At 36.3% G+C, this 21,322-nt stretch overlaps 1 protein-coding gene across 3 annotated transcripts in view; it reads right to left on the bottom strand.

Moving 5' to 3' along the window:
* The window catches only part of RASA2 (RAS p21 protein activator 2), a 136,630-nt gene that overhangs the window by 66,612 nt on the left and 48,696 nt on the right, over positions 1-21,322 (bottom strand). For all 3 annotated transcript variants that reach the window (XM_058295088.2, XM_058295089.1, XM_058295090.2), the window contains exons 5-6: positions 20,333-20,409; positions 1,219-1,302 (exon numbers count right to left, since the gene is read on the bottom strand). In XM_058295088.2, coding sequence (XP_058151071.1) covers positions 1,219-1,302; positions 20,333-20,409 — 161 coding nt within the window. The remainder of the gene's footprint in view (positions 1-1,218; positions 1,303-20,332; positions 20,410-21,322) is intronic.

Genomic DNA, 21,322 nt, shown 5'->3' with positions numbered 1-21,322 from the left:
TAATAGTACACAATTATAAAACATGCTATTTCCAACCAGGAGCCTGACCTCTGTTTAACTGCTAAGATACTCAGGAAAGGCTATAGTTTTCAATAAAAATTGAGGTATCTCAACAAACTAAAATTAAAGAATATGCAAACTTCCTATGTTCTACATATGCCAAAATTATTAGTCCCTCTATGGCTATACTATACTGACTGCGAAGCTTTCTTCAGGAGTTTTTAATAACACATCTACTATATGAGTAACTTGGAATAAAGGTAAGAAGGAAGACAATGAGATCTGGAGTACCTTTACCTATGTTGAAAATACCCAAGGAATACAAAAGTCATTTTTAACTCAGTTTACTCCAGGCATGACGCTAGACACACATATACACACACACATATATTATATATATACACATATATATACATATACCTACAAATACAAATATATTATTCAAAGGGACAGTGATTTTCTGAAAAATAAGAATGACTAGAGAGCTTGGGATCGGGGAGGAGGGATATACATGCATGTGTGTGTGTATGCACATCTGTGTGTCTGTGTGTAGAGGGAATATTGTGCTTTTGATTTCCTGATTCTAAACCTTTAAGCTGCAGACAAATTTCAGACCAGTCAGGCCCTGAAAGAAACCATAATAAAATTATAAAATACAAAATACTACAGTATGCTGTTTCTTCATAAATTAGCATAGATTATTTGAATCAAGGCTCTGATGTACTTCACCATGTTCTGTTACTTCAACCGTTTGTCTCTAATTGGAATTCTCTAAGGACAGATCTCATGAATGGAAGATTCATTTTCAGATCTGAGCTGCTTTCCAGAAAAAATTCTGGAAAATGCCTTGTTATTCTGAATTGACATTTATTAAATAAGATTTACCTGCATAAAATCTAAGACATTTGTTTATTCATCTAAGATGAATAAACAGAGTTTAAGTTTGTCCTTTCAAGGACATTTTAACTGGTGTAAAACTGAAGTGGTTCCCACAGCCTAAGAGTCTGGCAGATTTGAAATGGCACCTATTTTCTTTCTGTAAAAAACAGGGCTTGGTTGTCTTCAACTGTATGAACTCACTAAAGATTTTACTTTCAAAGCATTCATTACTTTGTGTTATAAATAACTATTTAGCATTTGCTCTTAAATTCTTAGTTCTGTAATTCTTAAATCAAATTTTAGAATTTAAAGACCCAATAAAAATTCAATAAACATTACCTAGAAGGACCCACTAGGGAAACTGTCGCATAAGGGTCACAGCTTTGTCCATTTATGAGAGGCAACCCGTGACATGCCTTGATGCTAAGGAAAGAATAAAAGAGAATTAATATATTATATCCAAGTTAAAAAATATAAAACATTATTTAAATTCAAATTGTTTTCCATGTGTCTGAGGCTGCCCATATACCACTTATCCTAAATGTAAGTATGTATGCATTTACTTATTCATGCTATGTTTCCAAAACCATTTGCCACGTGCTGCTACAATCAATACTGAGACTGACAAATAAAATTTAACACACTTCTGGCCCCTAAATATCCAACCAGGTATGTTCTTTAGTTAGATAATACACAAAACTATTGTGGCTTCTAAAAAGGAAAAAAAAAAGCAGTGCAAACTCTGAGTGAACTAAAACCAAGGCAGCTCTATGGCATCACATCCTCTGCTAAAGCATGAATGAGAAACAAGGAAGCAAGTGTGGTTTCCACTTAAAATCTGATTCATAAATATAGGACAAATTTTCACACAATTTTGTAATGCTTTATTCTGATTTCAGGAACAGCTTCTTTATCAATCTGTATAGAAAATGTTTTAGACCATAAAATCAAGGCTCTAGCTAACTCACTTCATGGATTATCGTCACTGGCATTTACAGCGAACAGAGAACCTGACTTAACGATTTGTACCTCAGATTTTCTCACTAAATTATTACTGAGTTCAAGAGTTTAACGTCTAAGGGTCTGTAATTTCCTAATGCTTAGGATAAATTCATGAGTGTTGCTGAAAAGTATTCTTTGTAGAAAGACGTGGGCACAAATGTAGAACTATTGCACAACATCCTCATTTCTCTCCACAGCCCACAGATCGCCTATGTGGGTGAAGTGCATATGGTGTACTGCTGAGTAAACAGAGAAATGATATGACTCATTTCAATTAAACTGGGCATCAAAAATCAAATTAACAAAACTTCTGAAACAAACCAAAGAAAGCATAAGCCAAGATAATAGTTCTGTTTTTTAATGTCAGGCTCAGGTACAGTAAAATTTTCCCACTGTACATACTATTTGAAACTTACACTTCTCAGGCTAAATCTCAAAATGATACTTGATTTTTATATAGCATTTATAGTTTACTATGCACTTTCACAAAATTCATCTAGTTCTCATAACTGCATCCTTTTTTTTTTCGTTTTTGTTTTTATTTTATAACTGCCTTTGAAATAATGAGTATCAATATGCCGTTTTAAAGAACAAAGTAAGGCTTAAAGAGGTTATGTGAGAAAGTAACAAAATAAGGCTTAAAGATGTAACGCAGCTCATAAGAAGTGGGCCAAAACTCTTCTACTTTCTAAACTCTTAATAAAGTCCAGTACCCATCTACATTCCCACTTTCCCAATATATTGTATTATTCTTCTTGCAACACCAAATTATTGCACATAAACACTAATAGGAGAAATCTAAATTATAGAACCCAATTCACCATTATTTTATGACATAAAAAATGGAAGAAAAATGCAGTACAGTATACACTGGACTTCCATAAGAATACACACAAACCAAAACAATGATGCCTGCAAACCAAAATGAGATTATAAAAATCAATACCACTGAGTGTACACTTTGGATGGACTTATGCTTTATTAATATGTATCCATAAAATTGATTTGTTTAAAAAAAATCATCAGATGTACTCTTAATTTTCAAACAGAAGAAGGTAAACCTTCTTATGCCAAACCAACATAATATTAAATACAGGTTGTTTTAATTTGCTACATATATTCTGAAATATTATCCCAATTACTTAGGATACAGATATTCTCCCAATCTGTAAATCAAGCAATTTCACATCATAAACCATGGATGAGAAGAAAATAAATGCTGAAAATAACCTTAGTATACAGATTTATCTTACAAGGTATTTTGCTTATTTATGATATTTATTTATGGCATTTGATATTATTATATTACCTAGAAATTATAAAGGAAAATAAATTTAGTTCAAACTTGCTTTTATTCTTTTTTAAAATTTTTATTTCAAACTTGTTTTTAATACTGACTAATCTGAATATTTTCCTTGGATTTTTTTAAAAACTAAAGACATATAGTAACTTTCACATCCAGCCAAATAAAGTAACAGGGAGTAGAAATACTCTCTCACCTGAAACAATAAAAAAACAGAGCAGGACAGAGATCCTAAGGGGGTAATAAATAAGTGAGCCCTCCAACTGCCCCAGTTTAGAGGCAGATAATCTCAATTGCAGATATCTTCCTGAGAAGAGGGAATGGAGTTGTCAGGTGGGGAAGGTCAACTGACTAAAATTTCCAGAGCAGAGTATCAGAAGGAAGAGAGCTGCAGAGAGAAAGACCTCCAAAGAGCTGCAAAATTCCCTCTCAAGTCTTGAAATGAATACTGGTAAGCATATATATGTGAGGGACACTATCCAAAGCTAACCATTTTAAAAGATCAGAGGGAACAATTTCTGAAGCCCACACATGACTGGCAATACTTGAGTTCCCATTAGCCATGGTGAAAAACCTGGTAATTCATGGTGCTGCCTGAATAGTGGGTAAATATAAACCCTAGGAAAAAGGCTGTTCTCATTCCATCTAACAAAGCTTAAAAACAAGCCAAAAAAGGATCAAACTGTTTCCAAGCACTTTATTTATACTAAGTAAAGTATAAGAATATAAGAATACAAAAATATCTAGCCACCTCACAATGCTTGGCATCTAATAAAAAAATAACCAGAAATGCAAAGAAGGAAGAAAACATGTCCCTTAATGAAAATAAAAACAAATCAATAGAAAGAGAATCAGAAATGAGACAGATGATAAAATTAGTAGACGAAAGCATTAAAAACAGTTATTAAAATTGTATTTTTATACATTCCATAATGACTTAGAGGATATACAAATTGAAAGTACAAAGATGGAAAGTTTAAGACCTGACATGAAAAATGTACTGGATGAAATTAACAGATTAGATACAGCAGAAAAAAAATCATAAACAAGATATAACACTGTCCAAAGTACAGAGAAAAACAGCTGAAAAAATTTAAGCATGACATTAGTGAGACTGCAGAATGACTTCAAGTAATCTAAAATACATGTAATTGGAGTATTCAAAGAAATGGGCCACAGAAAAAAATATATGGAGAAAAAAATGGATACAAAGTTTCCAAATCTTAAAAGCAATCAGAGAGAAAAAGAAGAAGAGCAAGGATAAAAATGGCATCAGACTCTTGTTAAAAACAATCGTAAATTAGGGGACATTTAAAATATGTAAAGGAAAGAAGTCATTCTAGAATTTCCTATCCAGGGATCTTTTAAAGCATAAGTAAAATGGAAACTTTTTCATAGACACAAACACTGAAAGTTTTATCACTAACAGAATAGTACAATAAGAAATGTTAAAGGAAATCAGTCAGCAGAAGGAAAATGATACAAGATAGAAATCTGGATTGACAAAAAAGAATGAAGAATACTGAAAATGATAGATAAAAGAATATAAAAGACTTTATTTTTAAAATCTCCTTAAAAGATAATTCACTGTTTAAAGCAAAAATAATATGGCACTATGGGTTTTTGTTGTTTTACATATATAGAAGTAAAATGTACAGGAATATAGCACAAGCACGAGGGGCAAGGAAATGGAAACATACTGTTATAAGATTCTTATATTACATGTGAAGTGGTATAATATTATCTGAAGGTGGACTGGGATAAGTTAGAGATGCATACTATAAATATTAAAGCAACCTGTTAAACAAAACAAAGAGGTACCTACTAAGTCAACAAAGGAGATAAATGGAATCATTAAAAATTGGAAGATTTCAAAAGAAGTCAGAAAAAAAAAAAGGAAAAAAGGAGAAAAACAGCACAATGGTAGATACTAACCCAATCACATCAATAATCATATTAAATGTAAATAATGTAAACACTCCAATTAAAAAGCAGAGATTTTCAGATTGGATAAAAAAGCAAAACCCACTATATGTTGCCCACAGGAAACTCACTTTAAACATAAAGATATAATTAGGTTAAAAATAATGAGATGGAGAAATATACGATGCTAATACTAATCAAAAGAAAGCTGGAATGGGTATATTAATATCAGACAAAGAACATTTCACAACAAAGAGAATATTATCATAGATTTTTTAAAAGTCTTGTTATAACAATGAAGAGATCAGTTCATCAATAGGACCATAACACTCCTATATGTTTATGTACCTTACATTTGAGTATCAAAATATATGAAGGAAAAACTGACAATCCTGCAGGGAGAAACAGACATACCCATAATTATAGTTAAGAGATTTCAACACCTCTCTCTAAATAACCGATAAAGCAAGTAGACAGAAACCCAATAAGAATAAAAGTTTAAACAGTATTACCATCCAATCTGACATAACTGATGTTTATAAAACAATCTACCCACCAAATGCACATACTTTTCAAATGCACAAAGAACATGTACAAACAAAAACCAAATACTGGACCAAAAAACAAGTCTTAGTAAATTTAAAAGCACTAAAACCATACCAAGTATGTTTTTCGTAAACAGTAGAATCAAATAAGAAAGAAATGACAAAATATAATACTATCTGGAAAATCCTCAAATATTAAAACACAATATCTCACTTTTAAATAACCCATTAAAGAATAAAACAACAAAAAGTTGAGAAGATATTGTGAACTGAATAAAAACTGAAATGACAGCACATCAAAATTTGTGGGATGTGGGAGCAAACATAGTTCAAGCAGGTGAGTGCTTGCCTCCCTCATAGGAGGTCCCAGGTTCGGTTTCCTGCGTGACACCCAGGGATGAGCCTCCCTGGCAACGAGGGACCACTATCAACTACCAACTGATGATGCAACTGGAAAATGACCTTATACGGAAGGTTCAATGCGGATCAGCAGAATATCCATGTCTACATAAAATACCATGACTTTAAAATGCTGTTTGACCTAAAGTAAGGGGGAAATGGAAAGGAGAAATGAGTTTATATGGCTACGAGTTTCTAAAAAAGAGTCTGGAGGCTGGCAGAAGGATTGCCCTCATGCACAACTGAGCAGAGTCAGAGAGACAGATAAAGCAGATACAACCCCCAGATATTGGTTCCTTTGAGGGCTAAAGAGACCCATGGGAGTTATGGTCATGGCCGATGGGGTTAACTACCAGGGCAGATGGCCCCTCTTTGGAAATGGTGTTTATGTGTGATGAATCTGGACTCAGATGGGATCTCCCTTCATAAGACTTTCATGCTAATGTGCTGGAGGTGCAGTTAATGTTGGGGTTTAAGATATATTTAGGGGATTTGAATCTCTGGACTGACAATGTGATAGCCAGGTCCTGAGCCTCAACAGACTCCAGCACCTACAATCTGATCTATTGGACTTACCACACTCAGCTAAGATGGAGTTGAAGAAGGACAACCACCACACCATGGAGCCTAGAGTGATTACAACTGAAAATGGGAGGATTGCATCCAGCATCCATGGGAATCTGAGCCTCCTCTTGACATAGAGGTGCAATGGACACAACCAATCCAATGTCCACATAGAAGAGGTGGCATTGGATTGGGAAAAGTGGACATGGTGGACGATGGGTATGGGGAAAGGCAGGAAGAGATGAGAGGTGGAGGCGTCTTTGGGACATGGAGCTGCCCTGGATGGTGCTTCAGAGGTAATCACTGGACATTGTAAATCCTCACAGGGCCCACCACTGGATGGAATGGAGGAGAGTATGGGCCATGATGTGAACCATTGTCTATGAGGTGCAGAGGTGCCCAAAGATGTACTTACCAAATCCAATGGATGTGTCATGATGATGGGAACGAGTGTTGTTGGGGGGGGGGGAGAAGGGGGGTGGGGGGGAGAAGGGGGGTGGGGGGGTGGGGTTGAATGGGACCTCACATATATATTTTTAATGTAATATTATTACAAAGTCAATAAAAAAAAAAAACAAGCAGACAATGAGCAAATAGACAAGGGAACTAACTCTGAGGAGCTGACAAAAAAGAAAAATTGTGGGATGCAACTAACATAGCACTTAAAAAACAGATAGCACTAAACACCTGCATTAGAAAAGAAAGATTTTCAATCAATGACCTCAGTTTCCACCATAAGAAACTAGAGAAAGAAAAAAGTAAACAGAAATAATAGAGTGGAAATCAATAAAATATAAAAAAAAAAAAAAACTAGAAAAGTCAATGAAAGCAAAAGCTGTTACTCTGAGGTCAATGAAATTTATAAATCTCTAGCTAGGATAATCAAAGGGGAAAAAAAGAGATGATACAAATCATGAATATTAAGAATGAGCATTATACCAACTGCTACTGATTGCACACTTTGAGTGAACTATATGCTTTATTAATATGCATCAATAAAAGTGATCTGTTAAAAAAAAAGAATGAGCAAGGTGACATTACTACAGAGTCTACAAAATTAAAAGAAGAGAGTAACACAAACAACTTCAAGGCAAGGAATTGGACAACTCAGATTAAATTGAGAAAGTTCTTGAAAGATACAAATTACCAGAGATTATTCAAGAAAAACAGATAACCTAACTCTATATCTACTAAAGAAATAGTAATTCATGGTAAAACACCTTTCTACAAACACACACACTCAAAATAAGTCAAAATGAAATAAACAAAACTTCAGGCCCAGGTAGCTTCATTTCTAATTCCATCTAAAAATGGAATTATACCAAATCTATAAAAATTCAGAAACCCATCAGAGACCACTTCCTAATTCATTCAATGAGGACACCATTAAAACTTAGTAAAACTAATAAGGGAATGTAACATGGTTCCAGAATACAAATTTAGCAAGAATCCAAAATTGAAATAATAAAGTAGCATTAAAAAAATATAGATAAAATTGCTAAAAATATGCAAAGACTTGTACATTAAAAACATTACTAAGAGAAATTAAAGACATAAAAAGATAGAGAAATAGTCCATGATCATGTACCATTCTTAAAAATGTCAATTCTCTGCAAATTGATCTATAGATGCAATGAAGTCCCAATCAAAATCCTGGAATCCTGGCAGGGTTTTTTGTTTTTTGTTTTTGGAGAAATTGACAGACTGATTCTAAAATTTCTATGGAAATGCAAAGGACCCAGAAGAGCCAAAACAACATGAAAAGAGGAACAAAGGTGATGGACTTATACTACCTGATTTTGAAAATTATTAAAAAGATACAATAATCAGGATAGCAGAGTACTGACATAAAGACAGGCAAACAGATCAGTGCAAAAGAGCAGGGATTCCAGAAATAAACTAGCACACATAGTCAATTAATTTTTCAACAACATGAAAAAAGGGCAATTCAATACAGAAAAGACACTATTTTCAACAAATGGACATATGTATAAAGAGAAATGTGAGCCAAAATCTTTACTTTATAATATATGTGAAAATTAACCAGATCATGGACAGCTAAAAATATAGCTGTTTATAGAAGAAAACTTTTGTGACCCTGGATTTGGCAACGATTTCTTATAGTAACACAAAGTGAACAAACTATAAAAGTTAATAAACTGGACTTCATCAAAATGAAAAATCAGATACTAGTAAGAAAAAATGAAAAGACAAGCCATAGAGTAGAAGAATATAATTGCAAAGCATGTATCTGACAAAGGTTTTATACAGTGGTACCTTGGTACTCATCATTAATTGGTTCCAGGAGGCGTGACAAATACAAAAAACAAGTACCAAACTTTTCCCACAAGGAATAACGTAAATAAATGTAATGCATTCCCAAACCAAAGACAATGCACATTTTAAAGGCAATATGTAAAAAGATTAGGGTTGTATATCATTACTTTACATGAGAAATAAACCTAAAAATAAATACTTAGATTAAATAAAACTTCCACTTTACCTGCATGGAAAAGAGTCCATGGCCTAATGGGATGGTGTGAGGAGAGTGGTGAGGAGGGGAGGCTACATGGAGTGCTGCTTGGAAGGAGAGTCCCCTCTAACAGAACATCAGGCACTTGCACTTCAGGTGTTCTTTCTTTTTTCTGCCTTTTTTCAACTTGCACCACAAGTACTGACACATTCTTTCTCATCTTCACTAAAAACTTTTCCAATGAGAATTTCTTCTGTCTTCTTTTCAGAATCCCTTCAAAGCATGAATTGTTTGGTCATTCAATAAATTCACATTTCTGCTTGACAGAGCTTTGTCCGGATGGTACTTCTCCACAAAGTTTTGAACTTCGGCCCATTTTGCACGCATTTCTTTTATCAAGGAACTGAGGACATCCTCCCTTTTCTCCTCCTCACCTGAAGAAACCTCTTCAGCCACCTCTTGTTGCTGCTCCTTCTGCAGGTCCTGCAGCTCCTCAGTGCTGACTCTTCACCATGTTCCTCCACTGACTCCTCAACATCAGCAGCATCGACCTCCAGCCCCATGGACTGGACCAAAGATAGAATATCCCGCACAACTGGACCCTCTGTACCTTCAGGCTTGGGGTCAGCCCCAAACCCTTCAAAGTCTCTCTGAGTGACCGCTTCTGGCCACAAATTCTACCTTGGTAATGCTTTCTTCTCTTTTGTGATGTAGGTTCTACTCAGCATTTTTTCCCAAAAAACTCCGGTCTCATCAGTTAAAAACTTTGTAGGGAATAAAGCCCTCAGCCTCTAAGTAGCCTTGAAATTCACTAATTCATCAACAGCCTATTTTCTTTTAAAGATTTATTTATTTCTCTCCACTACCCCCCACCCCAGTTGTCTGTTCTCTGTGTCTATTTGCTGTGTCTTCTTTGTCTGCTTCTGTTGTCGTCAGCGGCATGAGAATCTGTGTTTCTTTTGGTTGCGTCATCTTGCTGTGTCAGCTCTCGGTGTGTGCAGCACCATTCCTAGGCAGGCTGCACTTTCCTTCCCGCTGGGCAGCTCTCCTTAGAGGGCGCACTCCTTGTGCGTGGGGCTCCCCTACGCGGGGGACACCCGAGGGGCACGGCACTCCTCGCGCATCAGCACTGTGCATGGGCCAGCTGCACACGGGTCAAGGAGGCCTGGGGTTTGGTGGACCTCCCATGTGGTAGACGGACGCCCTAACCACTGGGCCAAGTCTGTTTCCCCATCAGCAGCCTTTTTATTAGCATTCACTGCCTTGCCATGCCTCACAACACTATGGATGCTGATCTTCTTTTTAAAAATTATCAAACCAACTTGTGCCTGGCCTTAAAAACTTCAACACTCTGATCACTTGGTTGAGGTTAGTTTTTGGAAGATTAAAATGCAACACTTTGGCTTTTTCACATATCATGGCTTCTGATACACTGTCGCCTGTTAACTGCTTCTTGTTTACCCAAATTATTAACAGCTTTTCAACTTCCTGGAGTGTTTGGGAAAGCTGCTTTGTTACTGCCTTAACCCCTTTCACATAATCAGCCTTTTTGATCATTCTTTATTCTTTATTTTTTATTACTCCCCCGCTCTTGCCACTTGCGTTCACTGTCTGCTGTGTCCATTCGCTGTGCCTTCTTCTGTGTCTGTCTACTCTTCTCATCTTCTCTTTAGGAGGCACTGGGAACTGATCCTGAGACCTTCTAATGTGGGGGAGAGGTACTCAATCTCTTGAGCCACTTTAGCTCCCTGGTCTGTTGTCTCACTGTCTTTCCTGTTGTCTCTTTTTTGTTGAGTCAGCTCACTGCACAGACCAGCTCACCTTCACCAGGAGGCCCCAGGAACTGAATGCAGGACCTCCCATAAGGCAGTCCAATTGCTTGAGCCACATCCTCTTCCCACTTCTTTATTCTTAATGATGGTGGTGACCACTGTTCTAAGCACACCATGTTCCCTAGTAACATCAGTAATACGAATACCACTCTCATATTTATCTATTATTTATTTTTTTTGCTTAACGGTGGTGAGAAGTAATTTTCCTTTCTGCTCAGCACTATCATTGCTCATGTTCTTAGGATTCATGATGTGAAAAAACACAAAAATATACAAAATGACCACAGAAGCTAAGACAAGACCACAATGGGATGTGCACTGGGCAAAACCTACCACGTGACTAATGCATGACCCTTGTTTCAGCTGGAAAGGGTAAACATGTCATGAAGCAACCGACACCAACAAGTTCTAGCTTGTACATCAAGTACCAAATAAACGACGAGTACCAGGACAAAATTTTTGTGTCAAAATGCATTGAGTACCAAATTTGATGAGTTTTAAATCAGTCGGTACCAGGGGATGACTATATATGGAATACATTTATAACTCTTACTAATTTAGCTGTGTATTTTTCAGCATTTTCTATGTATAATATCATGTAATCTTCGAACAGGGAAAGTTGTACTTCTTCCTTTTCAGTTTGGATGCCTTTTATTTCTTTTTCTTGCCTTACTTCTTGGCTAGAAATTCCAGTACAGTGTTGAATAACAGTGGTGTAAATGGGCATCTTTGTCTTATTCCTGATCTGAGTGGGAAAGCTTTCAGTCTTTTACCATTGAATATGAAGTTAGTTGTGCATTTTTCATTTACATTCTTTCTCATATTGAGGAAATTTCCCTTTATTCCTACTTTTCTAAGTGTTTTTATCAAGAAGGGGTGCTGGATGACAAAATATATCGATTCTAAGGCACAAGAGAGGAGTATAAGGACGTAAGGGATTTTTCCTTTTAGAGTATGAAAACATTCTATAACTGACTGAGGTGATGACAGAACAACTCTGTGGTGAAAATGAGAGCCATTAGTGTACCCTTTGAAAGGACTGTACAAAGCATGGGACTATGTAACACAGGGAATCCAATGGGGGATGATGGACTGTGGTTAACAGCAAATATTAAGAGTATTTTTTCATGAACTATAACAAATATGTAATACTAATACAGGGTGTTAATGATCAGGTGGGTTAGGGAAAATATACCAAATGTAAGATATAGGCTATTGTTAACAGTAATATTTTGACAGTGTCTTTCACAGTTTGTAACAAATGTTTTACAACAATGCAAGGTGTTGGTAGTGGGGTGATGTATGTAAGCCCTGTATAACGATATGCATGTTTGTTTTGTAATTCACAATTTTACTATTCACTTATAGTTTATACAGGTTCATGTATGGATGATATACTTCAATACATTTTTATTTTAAAAATCAACTTTATTCAAGTAGAATTTATGTGCAATAAAATCCACCCATTTTAAGAGCGCAAAAAAAGAAGTGGTGCTGGATTTTGTCAAATGCCTTTTCTGCATCAATTAAGATGATCATGGAGAGGATGAGCCTTGTAGCAATTTGATATTGGTTATGAATTCCAAAAATAGATCCTGGATTATGTTTGTAAACTAGTCTGTACCTGGGTGTGATTAAATTATGATTAGGACTTTTGATTGGGCCACATCAGTAGGACGTTGAGTCCCCACCACCTTGATGGGGCAGGACTCACAGAGAAAACTACACAGCAGAGAAGAGTGTTGGAGTTTTAATGCCAGAGCCCAGGAAGTAAGCACATAGAAGAGCAGAGAGAAGCCTAGATTGGACACGGCACAGTACCCAGGAAAAGAGACAAGCTGTTTGCCTGAAAGTCTACAACTGACCTTGTAGAAAGCAGAGCAGCTGAGCATTGAGAGAAACAAGCCCCAGGAAGCCTGAACCCTTGGCAGACGCTGGCAGCCATCTTGCTCCAACACATGGCAAGAGACTTTGGTGAGTAACTTATGCTTTATGGCCTGATAACTGTAAGCTTCTACTCCAAATAAAAATCCTTTATAAAAGCCAACAGATTTGCAGTATTTTGCACCAGCACCCCTTTGGCTGACAGAATCAAGCAGCTGGCAGCTGAGCACCTCCCTCCACATGAGAGGTCCCAGGTTCAGTTCCCAATGCCTCCTGAAAACAAAACAAAATGGAGAACAAACAAAACAAATAAAAAGGAAAAAACAACTCAAGGAAGCCATTGTGGCCCAGTGGTAAAGCTCTGGCTCCCCACATACAAGGTCCTGAGTTCATTCCTGGCCTTAGGTACCTCAAAAAAAAAAAAAAAAAAAAAAAGATGATCATGTCAGTTTTTTCCTTCATTCTGTTAATGTGGTAAATAACATATTGATTTTCTTATTGTGACTTACCCTTGCATACCTGGGATAAATCCCATTTCATCATAGTGTATACTTTTTTTAATGTGCTATTGGATTTGGTTTGCCAGTATTTTGTTGAGGATTTTGCATCTACATTTATAAGGATCTATACCTTTTCTTGTAATATCTTACCTGTTTCTGGTTTTAAGATGATTTTGGCCTCACAGAGTAAGTTGGGAAAAGTTCTAGTTCAATTTTTTGGAAGAGTCTGAACAGGATTGGTGTTAAATCTTCTTGGAATGTTTGGTAAAATTTACTAGGGAAAACTATATGGGTCCTGGGTGTTGTTGGGAAGTTTTTAATTACTGATTCCATCTCTTCCCTTGTTATTTTGTCTATTGAGAGCTTCAATTTTTTTCTTGATCCAGTAAGTTTGTTCTTTCTAGGATAGAATTTGTACAATTCAAGTAGGTTATCTAAATTGTTGGTGTATAGTTTTTCATAGTATACTTTTATAATCTTTATTTCTGTGGTAAAGGGAGCAATACCCCCCTTTCACCTCTGACTTCAGTTATTTGCACCCTCTCTTTTTTTCAGTCTAGCTAAAGGTTTGTCAATTTTATTGCGCTTTACAAAGAATCAACTTCTGGTTTCACTGAGTATCTCTATTGTTTTTTAATTCTCTATTTCATTTATCTCTGCTCTCTTTGCATTTTCATTGCTCTTCTTTGTCTAGATTCTCCAGTGAAGTTAGATCCCTGATTTGAGATCCTTCTTCTCTTTTATAGTAAGCATTTAGAGCTATAAATCATTCTCGTAGCACTGCCTTTGCTGCATTCCTTAAGTATTACTATATTTTGTTTTCATTTTCATCTGCCTCAAGATATTTCTAGTTTTCCTTTTGATTTCTTCTCTGAACCCATTAGTTAAGAACAATTGGTTAATTTCCACATACTTTTGACTTTTCCATTTCTCCCTCTATTAGTGACTTCTAGCTTCATTCCATTATGATGAAAGAAGATACCTGCATGATTTCAATATGTTTTGTGACCAAACACATGATCTATCCTGGAGAATGACCCATCTGCACTAGAGAAGAATATATTCTGCTGCTGTTGGGTGAAGTGCTCTTATATGTCTATTAGGTCTGGTTGCTTATAGTATAGTTTACACTTTCTATTTCCTTTTTGGTGTTCTGTCTAGATGTTTTATCCATATTGCAAGTGGCACATTGAAATCTCCTACTATTAAAAGAGAAACATATATTTCTCCCTTCTAATTTGTCAATATTTATTCTACATACTGTGGGCCTCTGCCATTAGACACACATAGATTTATAATTGTTTATAATTACTTTGTATGTATCTGCATTTTAGAACTTGTAAGAAATAAAAAGTGGAGTTGTATACTAAAACATACAATACGGTAGTATAGTGCAATAGTATAACTAACTATCCATAAGGTTGCCTTTACCTGAGGTCTTCATTATGTCACTTCAATCCACTGTCTAGTGTCTTTTCATTGCTTGTTGAGCAGTTCTAGTGGTGACAAATTTCCTCGGCTTTTATCTGGGAATGTCTTAATTTCTCCTTCATTTTTGAGAGAGTCTTGCCAGCTATAAAATTTTTGGTTGCCATTTGTTCTCTCTCAATACTTTAAGTAGTTTGTCCCACTTTCTTCTTCTCTAATTTCTGATGAGAAATCAGCATTTAATCTTACTGGGATTCCCTTGTATACAACATGCTGCTTTTTTCTTACAGCTTTCAGAACCCTCTCCTTGTCCTTGGCATGTGACAGTTTGACAATTACGTGTGTCTGCATGTTTTCTGTGGTTTTTTTTTTTTTTTAGTATATCCTGTTTAGGTTTCAATGGGCTTCTTGAATGTGCATATTCATTTCTTTTGTTAAATTTGGGAAGTCTTCTGCTATTATTTCTTTGAAGAGTCCTTCTGAGACTCCTACAAGTAGTATACTTGATGGTTTTCCACAAGTCTCTTAGGGTCTATTCACTTTTTTCATTCTTTTTTTTTTTTCCTACTTCTTAACTCAAATCATTTCAACTGACCTGTCTTTGTGTTAACTTATTCTTTCTTCTCAAAGCTCTATTCTGCTGTTCAAATACTCTAAGGAATTTTTCATTTGTGTGTTATTGCGACCTTAAACTCAGTATTTCTATTTGGTTCATTTTTTTTTTTTAAAGATTTATTTATTTAATTTCCCCCCCTCCCCTGGTTGTCTGTTCTTGGTGTCTATTTGCTGCGTCTTGTTTCTTTGTCCGCTTCTGTTGTCGTCAGCGGCACGGGAAGTGTGGGCGGCGCCATTCCTGGGCAGGCTGCTCTTTCTTTTCACGCTGGGCGGCTTTCCTCACGGGCGCACTCCTTGCGCGTGGGGCTCCCCCACGCGGGGGACACCTTTGCGTGGTACGGCACTCCTTGCGCGCATCAGCACTGCGCATGGGCCAGCTCCACACGGGTCAAGGACGCCCGGGGCTTGAACCGCGGACCTCCCATATGGTAGACGGACGCCCTAACCACTGGGCCAAAGTCCGTTTCCCTGGTTCATTTTTTTATAATTTACATTTCTTTATAGAGAATCTCATATTCTTCATTGTTTTCCTGTTATCTTTTATTTCTTTCTCTGTATTTTATCTTGTTGACATATATATATATATTAGGTACGTATGTGTGAAGTCGGCGCTCAACTACTGAGCCACATCAGCTTCCCTCAACGGTTTTGTTTTGTTTTGTTTTTTTCATTTGTTTTGCTTGTTGCTTGTTTTTTTCAGGAGGCACTGGGAACCAAACCCAAGACCTCCCATGAGGGAAGTGGGCGCTCAATTGCTTGAGCCACATTCACTTCCTGCAGATCATTTTTTTAAAAGTCTTTGTCCAGTATACCCAGAGACTGATCTTCTTTGTTGATAGTTTCTGGTTTTTTATCTTGTTCCTTTGGATGGCCTACAATTTACTTTTCCTTTGTTTGTCTTGTAGTCTTTTGCTGCACACTGTACGTTTTAATATTTTTAAGGGTTATCTGTTAGATTTAGTTCCTATGTTGACTGTTTCTTAGGTTTGTATCTAGCAGGTGATATGATAGAGATTTCTTTGAGTGCCAGGAACTAACAAAAACAAATAATCCAACACATAAAATACCCTTCAGAGTCTTTGCCAACTGGCTGTGCATTGGTTGGCACTCTCCTTTAGAATTTAGACCTCTTATCAAGATCAGCCCTAGGTGAATGTGAAGTGCAGGATCCTCTTTGTCTTTTCTGAGTCTGCAATTTGTCCTGGGTTTGTGCTTGCTTGTGGCCTTAGGAATTCCCGTTTACAGGAATTCAAACATCCCCTCTACTCCCTATGAAATAGATTTTTTTCCCCTTCTTGGGGGCTTTATTTTATGACTTAAAGCAGGTAATCCTTGCCTAGGCTGCTTCAACATAATCATTTTTTTATGCAAGCTGCTTCTGCCTGCAAGGCAAGTTCTGAGAGGTGAGTCAGAGACAAATTTCCTGGTTTAGTTTTTCAGGCTACCACCCAATAGGCTGCCACCGACATACAAGCACTGCCGCATACTCACAGGGGTTACTCTGCTCCCTCTGGAACAGGGCCAGGGACCCACATGGGAGCACAGGCTGGATCCACATCATGTCGGGGATGAAAAAGGGGTCAGCATGGGTACCACAAGTGTCTCCTACTGTTTGTCAAAGCTGACTTTTCTAGATTCAGTCCTTTCTCAGTTACTACTATCCTTAAACTCTTTCCCAGAGTTCTGAGACGAGTGCTCTGCCAGTTTGTGCTAGTTGTTCAAAGTGTCTGTAGGAGCGCATCCTGCACTACCATCTTGGCTAATATAAGCCTCTTAATACCTTCTTTACAAATACAATGAACTAAGACCCTGATTAGGTTCACAATAATCTAACTGACAAAGAGAAGTTGGAGATTGAATAATGTCCCCCACAAAAGGCTCCCCTGGTCCTGTGTGAATCCATTTGCAAACTGGACCTTTAAAGATGTTACTAGTTAAGGTATGCCCAAATGGAAATGAGAATGGGCCTTAATCCAATATGGATGAAGTCCATAAAAGCAAACAAAATGGACACGGAAAAGTAGCCACAGGGAGCAGCGCCAGAAGCTGGAAGTCAATGGAACCCAGAAGAGAAAGGAGAAAACACCTCCATGTGCACTGCCATGCGACAGAAAAGCCAAGGACCAAGGACTGCCAGCAGCCAGCCTCAGAAAGTAATAGTCTTTGGGGAGAAAGCATCACCCTGATGAACCCTCAATTTTAAACTCCTGCGAGCCTCAAAACTGTGATTCAATAAGTTCTCATTTACTAAGTCAACACACTGTGTGGTTACTGCTTTTAGCAGCTAGGAAACTAAAAGGAAGGAAATAAAAGACTCTTTTTAAATAAGGCTGTGTTATTCTTAAAATAGGTCTTGTTATAAGTTGGCTCCTTATCTCTCTAATGTTTCCCTCCACCATAGGCCAGTTACACTGGCCTTCTTCCAGTTGCTGTAACACTACCAGCTTTTTCCTCTCTTAGAACCTGTGCTCTGGCTGTTCCCACTACTTGGAATGCTCTCTCCCAATCTAACTCCACGCAATTTGCTTGGCTTCTGAGTCTCAGCTCAAATGTCACCTCTTCACCTTTCCTGATCAAGTAATCTAAAAATAACCTTCCTCCACCCCTTCCTGCTTATTTCCTTCATATATTTTACCAAAACTGGGAAGATATTTTAAAATAATGTTTGCTTTAATAATTGTCTATCATTAGCATATTATGCTCTATAAGCACAGGGACCATAGGTCTTGTTTATCATTTTTTCCTACTTCCATATGAACACTAGTACTCTTTGTTTGAAACACTACCAATCACCACCTGCATCGCACATTTTAATGTCTCATTCTTCTTTTACCATTAAGGAAGATTCAGTAAGGTCATCTGTTGTTTCATTCAAACTTTGAGTGTCTAACAGAACGATGGCAAATCAAATACTTAGTATTTGATACCGTTAGGCTCTCTGCCCAATCCATAGCCTCCTTCCCTGATAACTGTAGTTTAGATCAAGTATTGTAACAATGTTAAGTTTCCTGGGTTGAATAAATGCACTGGGGTTAAGAGAATATTCTTAGTCTTAGGAAAAACAAGTACTAAAAAGCTAAAAAGTCATGATGTATGCAACTTTCTCTCCAATGACTCAGAAAAAAATAACTATATACACATAATATTATAGCTAGACAGATAAAAAGACATGAAGTAAATGCCAATATGTTAAAAATTGGGGAATTTGTGTAAACAGTACATGAGAGTTCTCTGTTATTCTTGCATGTTTTCTGTGAACTTAAAATTACTGCAAAATAAAAAATGTTATAAGAGTACAACTGAGCTAGAAGAAAAGAGTGAAGTCTTCAGAGTATATGATTTTTTTTAAATGTAACTGATATTTCTGTTTTAATTATATCAATGTTAATCGGTTTCTTGAAGCTTTCTAACATTTAATGAGTAATTTTCTTTAACAGTGTTTTTTTTTAAACCAAAAATGTTAAAAAGGAAAATGAATAATACATTTCTTAAATAAAATACATTACTTCAATATTCTAAATGCAATTCTAAATGGGATGACTATCCTTTTTTAAAGCATGAAAATTCAGGCAACAGAGCAAAAAACTCAAAAACTATATGAAAACCTGTGCTTACAGAAAGGCACTCCTTCCTGGCTACAGAGCTTTGAGTCTATTTGAAGTCTGGAAGCCACGGTCCATCCTTCAGGAGGGAAGAGTATGTCACAGATAGCCAGGTTTTCAATCGATTTCCTTCTCTCCCTTTGGGATAACTTTAGTGACTCAGATAACTGCAAAAGTCAGATTGTAGTTATCCAAGCAAATTATCCATTAATTGGGTCTATATTTCTCAGAGAGAGAAAGGTCTGTAGTTTATGATCAAAGTCAATAGCTCTAAATTGAGGTTCCTTGTATTTTCTGGTCATCTTCCTTCCCAGGTATGTTATAAGTTCATATGATTTTTAAATCATATTTTTTAAACAGTAAAGTTTCTCATACCTCAAGTTCTCATGCCATGAGATTCAGGTAAAAAGAAAATGTAGGGAAAGTTAGGGTAGTCAAGAACTTAGAGACCATGGTATTGATTGCATCATCCTTCCATGTAGAATTAGAGTGACGATGGGAGTAAGGGTGGAGAAAAAAAGATTTGATTCAATAGTTAGTTTTCAATGAATGAAGGGAAAGGAGGAGATAAGTGATAAGAGTTATACTGCCTGAAAGAACTTGGGTTTTCACAATTAGGAGAATAAATTATGGTCTAGAGAAGCAATGGGGAAATAAGGAAAATATCTACCCTATTCCCTGGTCCTAGGGCATGTGCGTATGGTAGAAAAACAGTCCTGCTTTCGAAGGCTATAAAGGAAGCAGTACCCGAGGGGATATTCATATACCAGGTAAGGCAAAATTAGAGAAAACATTAAGAAGTTAAGAATAACCATAATTTGTTGAAAATACAGAGGAAGGGTATAAGTTGGAAGGGAAGAGGCAGAGAATTGGGTTAGAACAGTTAGAAAATTAGAATCTGGGTGATAAAAAATGACCCAAGGTTGGAAAAACTAAATAGGAATTCAAGACAGGAAGGAATCAATACTGGTAATCTCAGAGTGAGCATTTAAGACTAATCCCAAGACCCCTAATGCTCTATTCTGTGGTATAACAGTTTCTAGAGTATTTCCTTTAGGAAGCCTTTCCTAATATTCCTTGCTAGGCAGTTTGGCACCCTTATCTGTGATCCAAGAATATCCTAGTGCCTTTATCTGTCATTGAACTCATATTCAATAAATATTAGTTGAATGAATTAATGACTCACCATAACCTGAGTAAACTAGATCTGAGAAATAAATGGGGAATCAACTTAGTAGAGGAATGGCATAGCAGAGTTTAATTTCTGAAGGAAAAAAAATAACAGTTTCTGAAATATTTCAATTAAGGAGTTGGCTTAAGATTCAAAGAACACAAAATGGAGGATTTATTTCTAGTTGATTCTTGTAAAAGAAATATGCTTACTGTACAACAAGCTGCTGGCACACAGTTCCATTGTCTGTTATCAGTTCATTCAGTTTTAATTCAAGGTGAACTTTACCCTATAATGACAAAAAATTATAAACTGAGTAGTCTATTTAACTGAGAAAATATCAGAGGTATGTACTTTTTCAAATGGTACCATAATATTTAGTTATCCACTGACCCCTTGCACATGACTTAGCCCACATGAAATGCTTTTTAAATGACTAATAACCAACAACACAGATCAAAATGCTGACAGATAAGTAGTCAAATGCTCCTACTAAACATGGTATTAAATCTAAAAATTTTAAGCACAGTTCAACAAATACTTATATATTTAAGTTATCATGGATTAAAAAGAAGGACAGCACTTTTATTTTAGGAAAATATGAAATAAAATTATATAGAGTTTTTTCCAGCAAAGATAAGCCAGCAATAAGGACAGAAGCAGTATCATTAAAATACAGAAAAACCACACAATTCTAATACAATAAAAATAAAACTAAGTAAAAGTCAATAAGACTTAATTTGTCAGTAACTTATTTTTATCAAACAATAAAGAGTTAGGAATACCTACGATGTGTTAGGAGATATAATGGGAGTATGAATACAAAGCTGTATAACGCACAGTCACTGCTAATAAGAAGCTTACAATCTAACTGGGGAGATAATAAAAAATATATAACACATGGTCAAGAGCATTAAGGAAAAAATGGGATATTGGAAATAAAGGAGCACTTTCTAAAAGAGCAACTACTAAATGGATTTTTTAAACTTCAGTAGTACAAATTTTAAAGAATTCAAATTATCAACTCCTCAAGAAACAAAGGCTTAGGAACAATACAATTCAGAGCCTGATATTTCTACCCCGTGATGAACAATTCTAAACTGGTTAAGAATCAGTGCTATATTACCTCCACCCAGCTGACAAGACAAATCTCCAGTGTCAAGTGGAGATTTTAGGGGTGTGACATCTAGAAACTGATGACA

This window comes from Dasypus novemcinctus, chromosome 4, assembly GCF_030445035.2.
Source record: "Dasypus novemcinctus isolate mDasNov1 chromosome 4, mDasNov1.1.hap2, whole genome shotgun sequence".
In the NCBI taxonomy this organism is placed as follows: domain Eukaryota; kingdom Metazoa; phylum Chordata; class Mammalia; order Cingulata; family Dasypodidae; genus Dasypus; species Dasypus novemcinctus.
The sequence above is the reverse complement of the archived record's forward strand: the minus strand, read 5'-3'. Positions and strand labels throughout refer to the sequence as shown.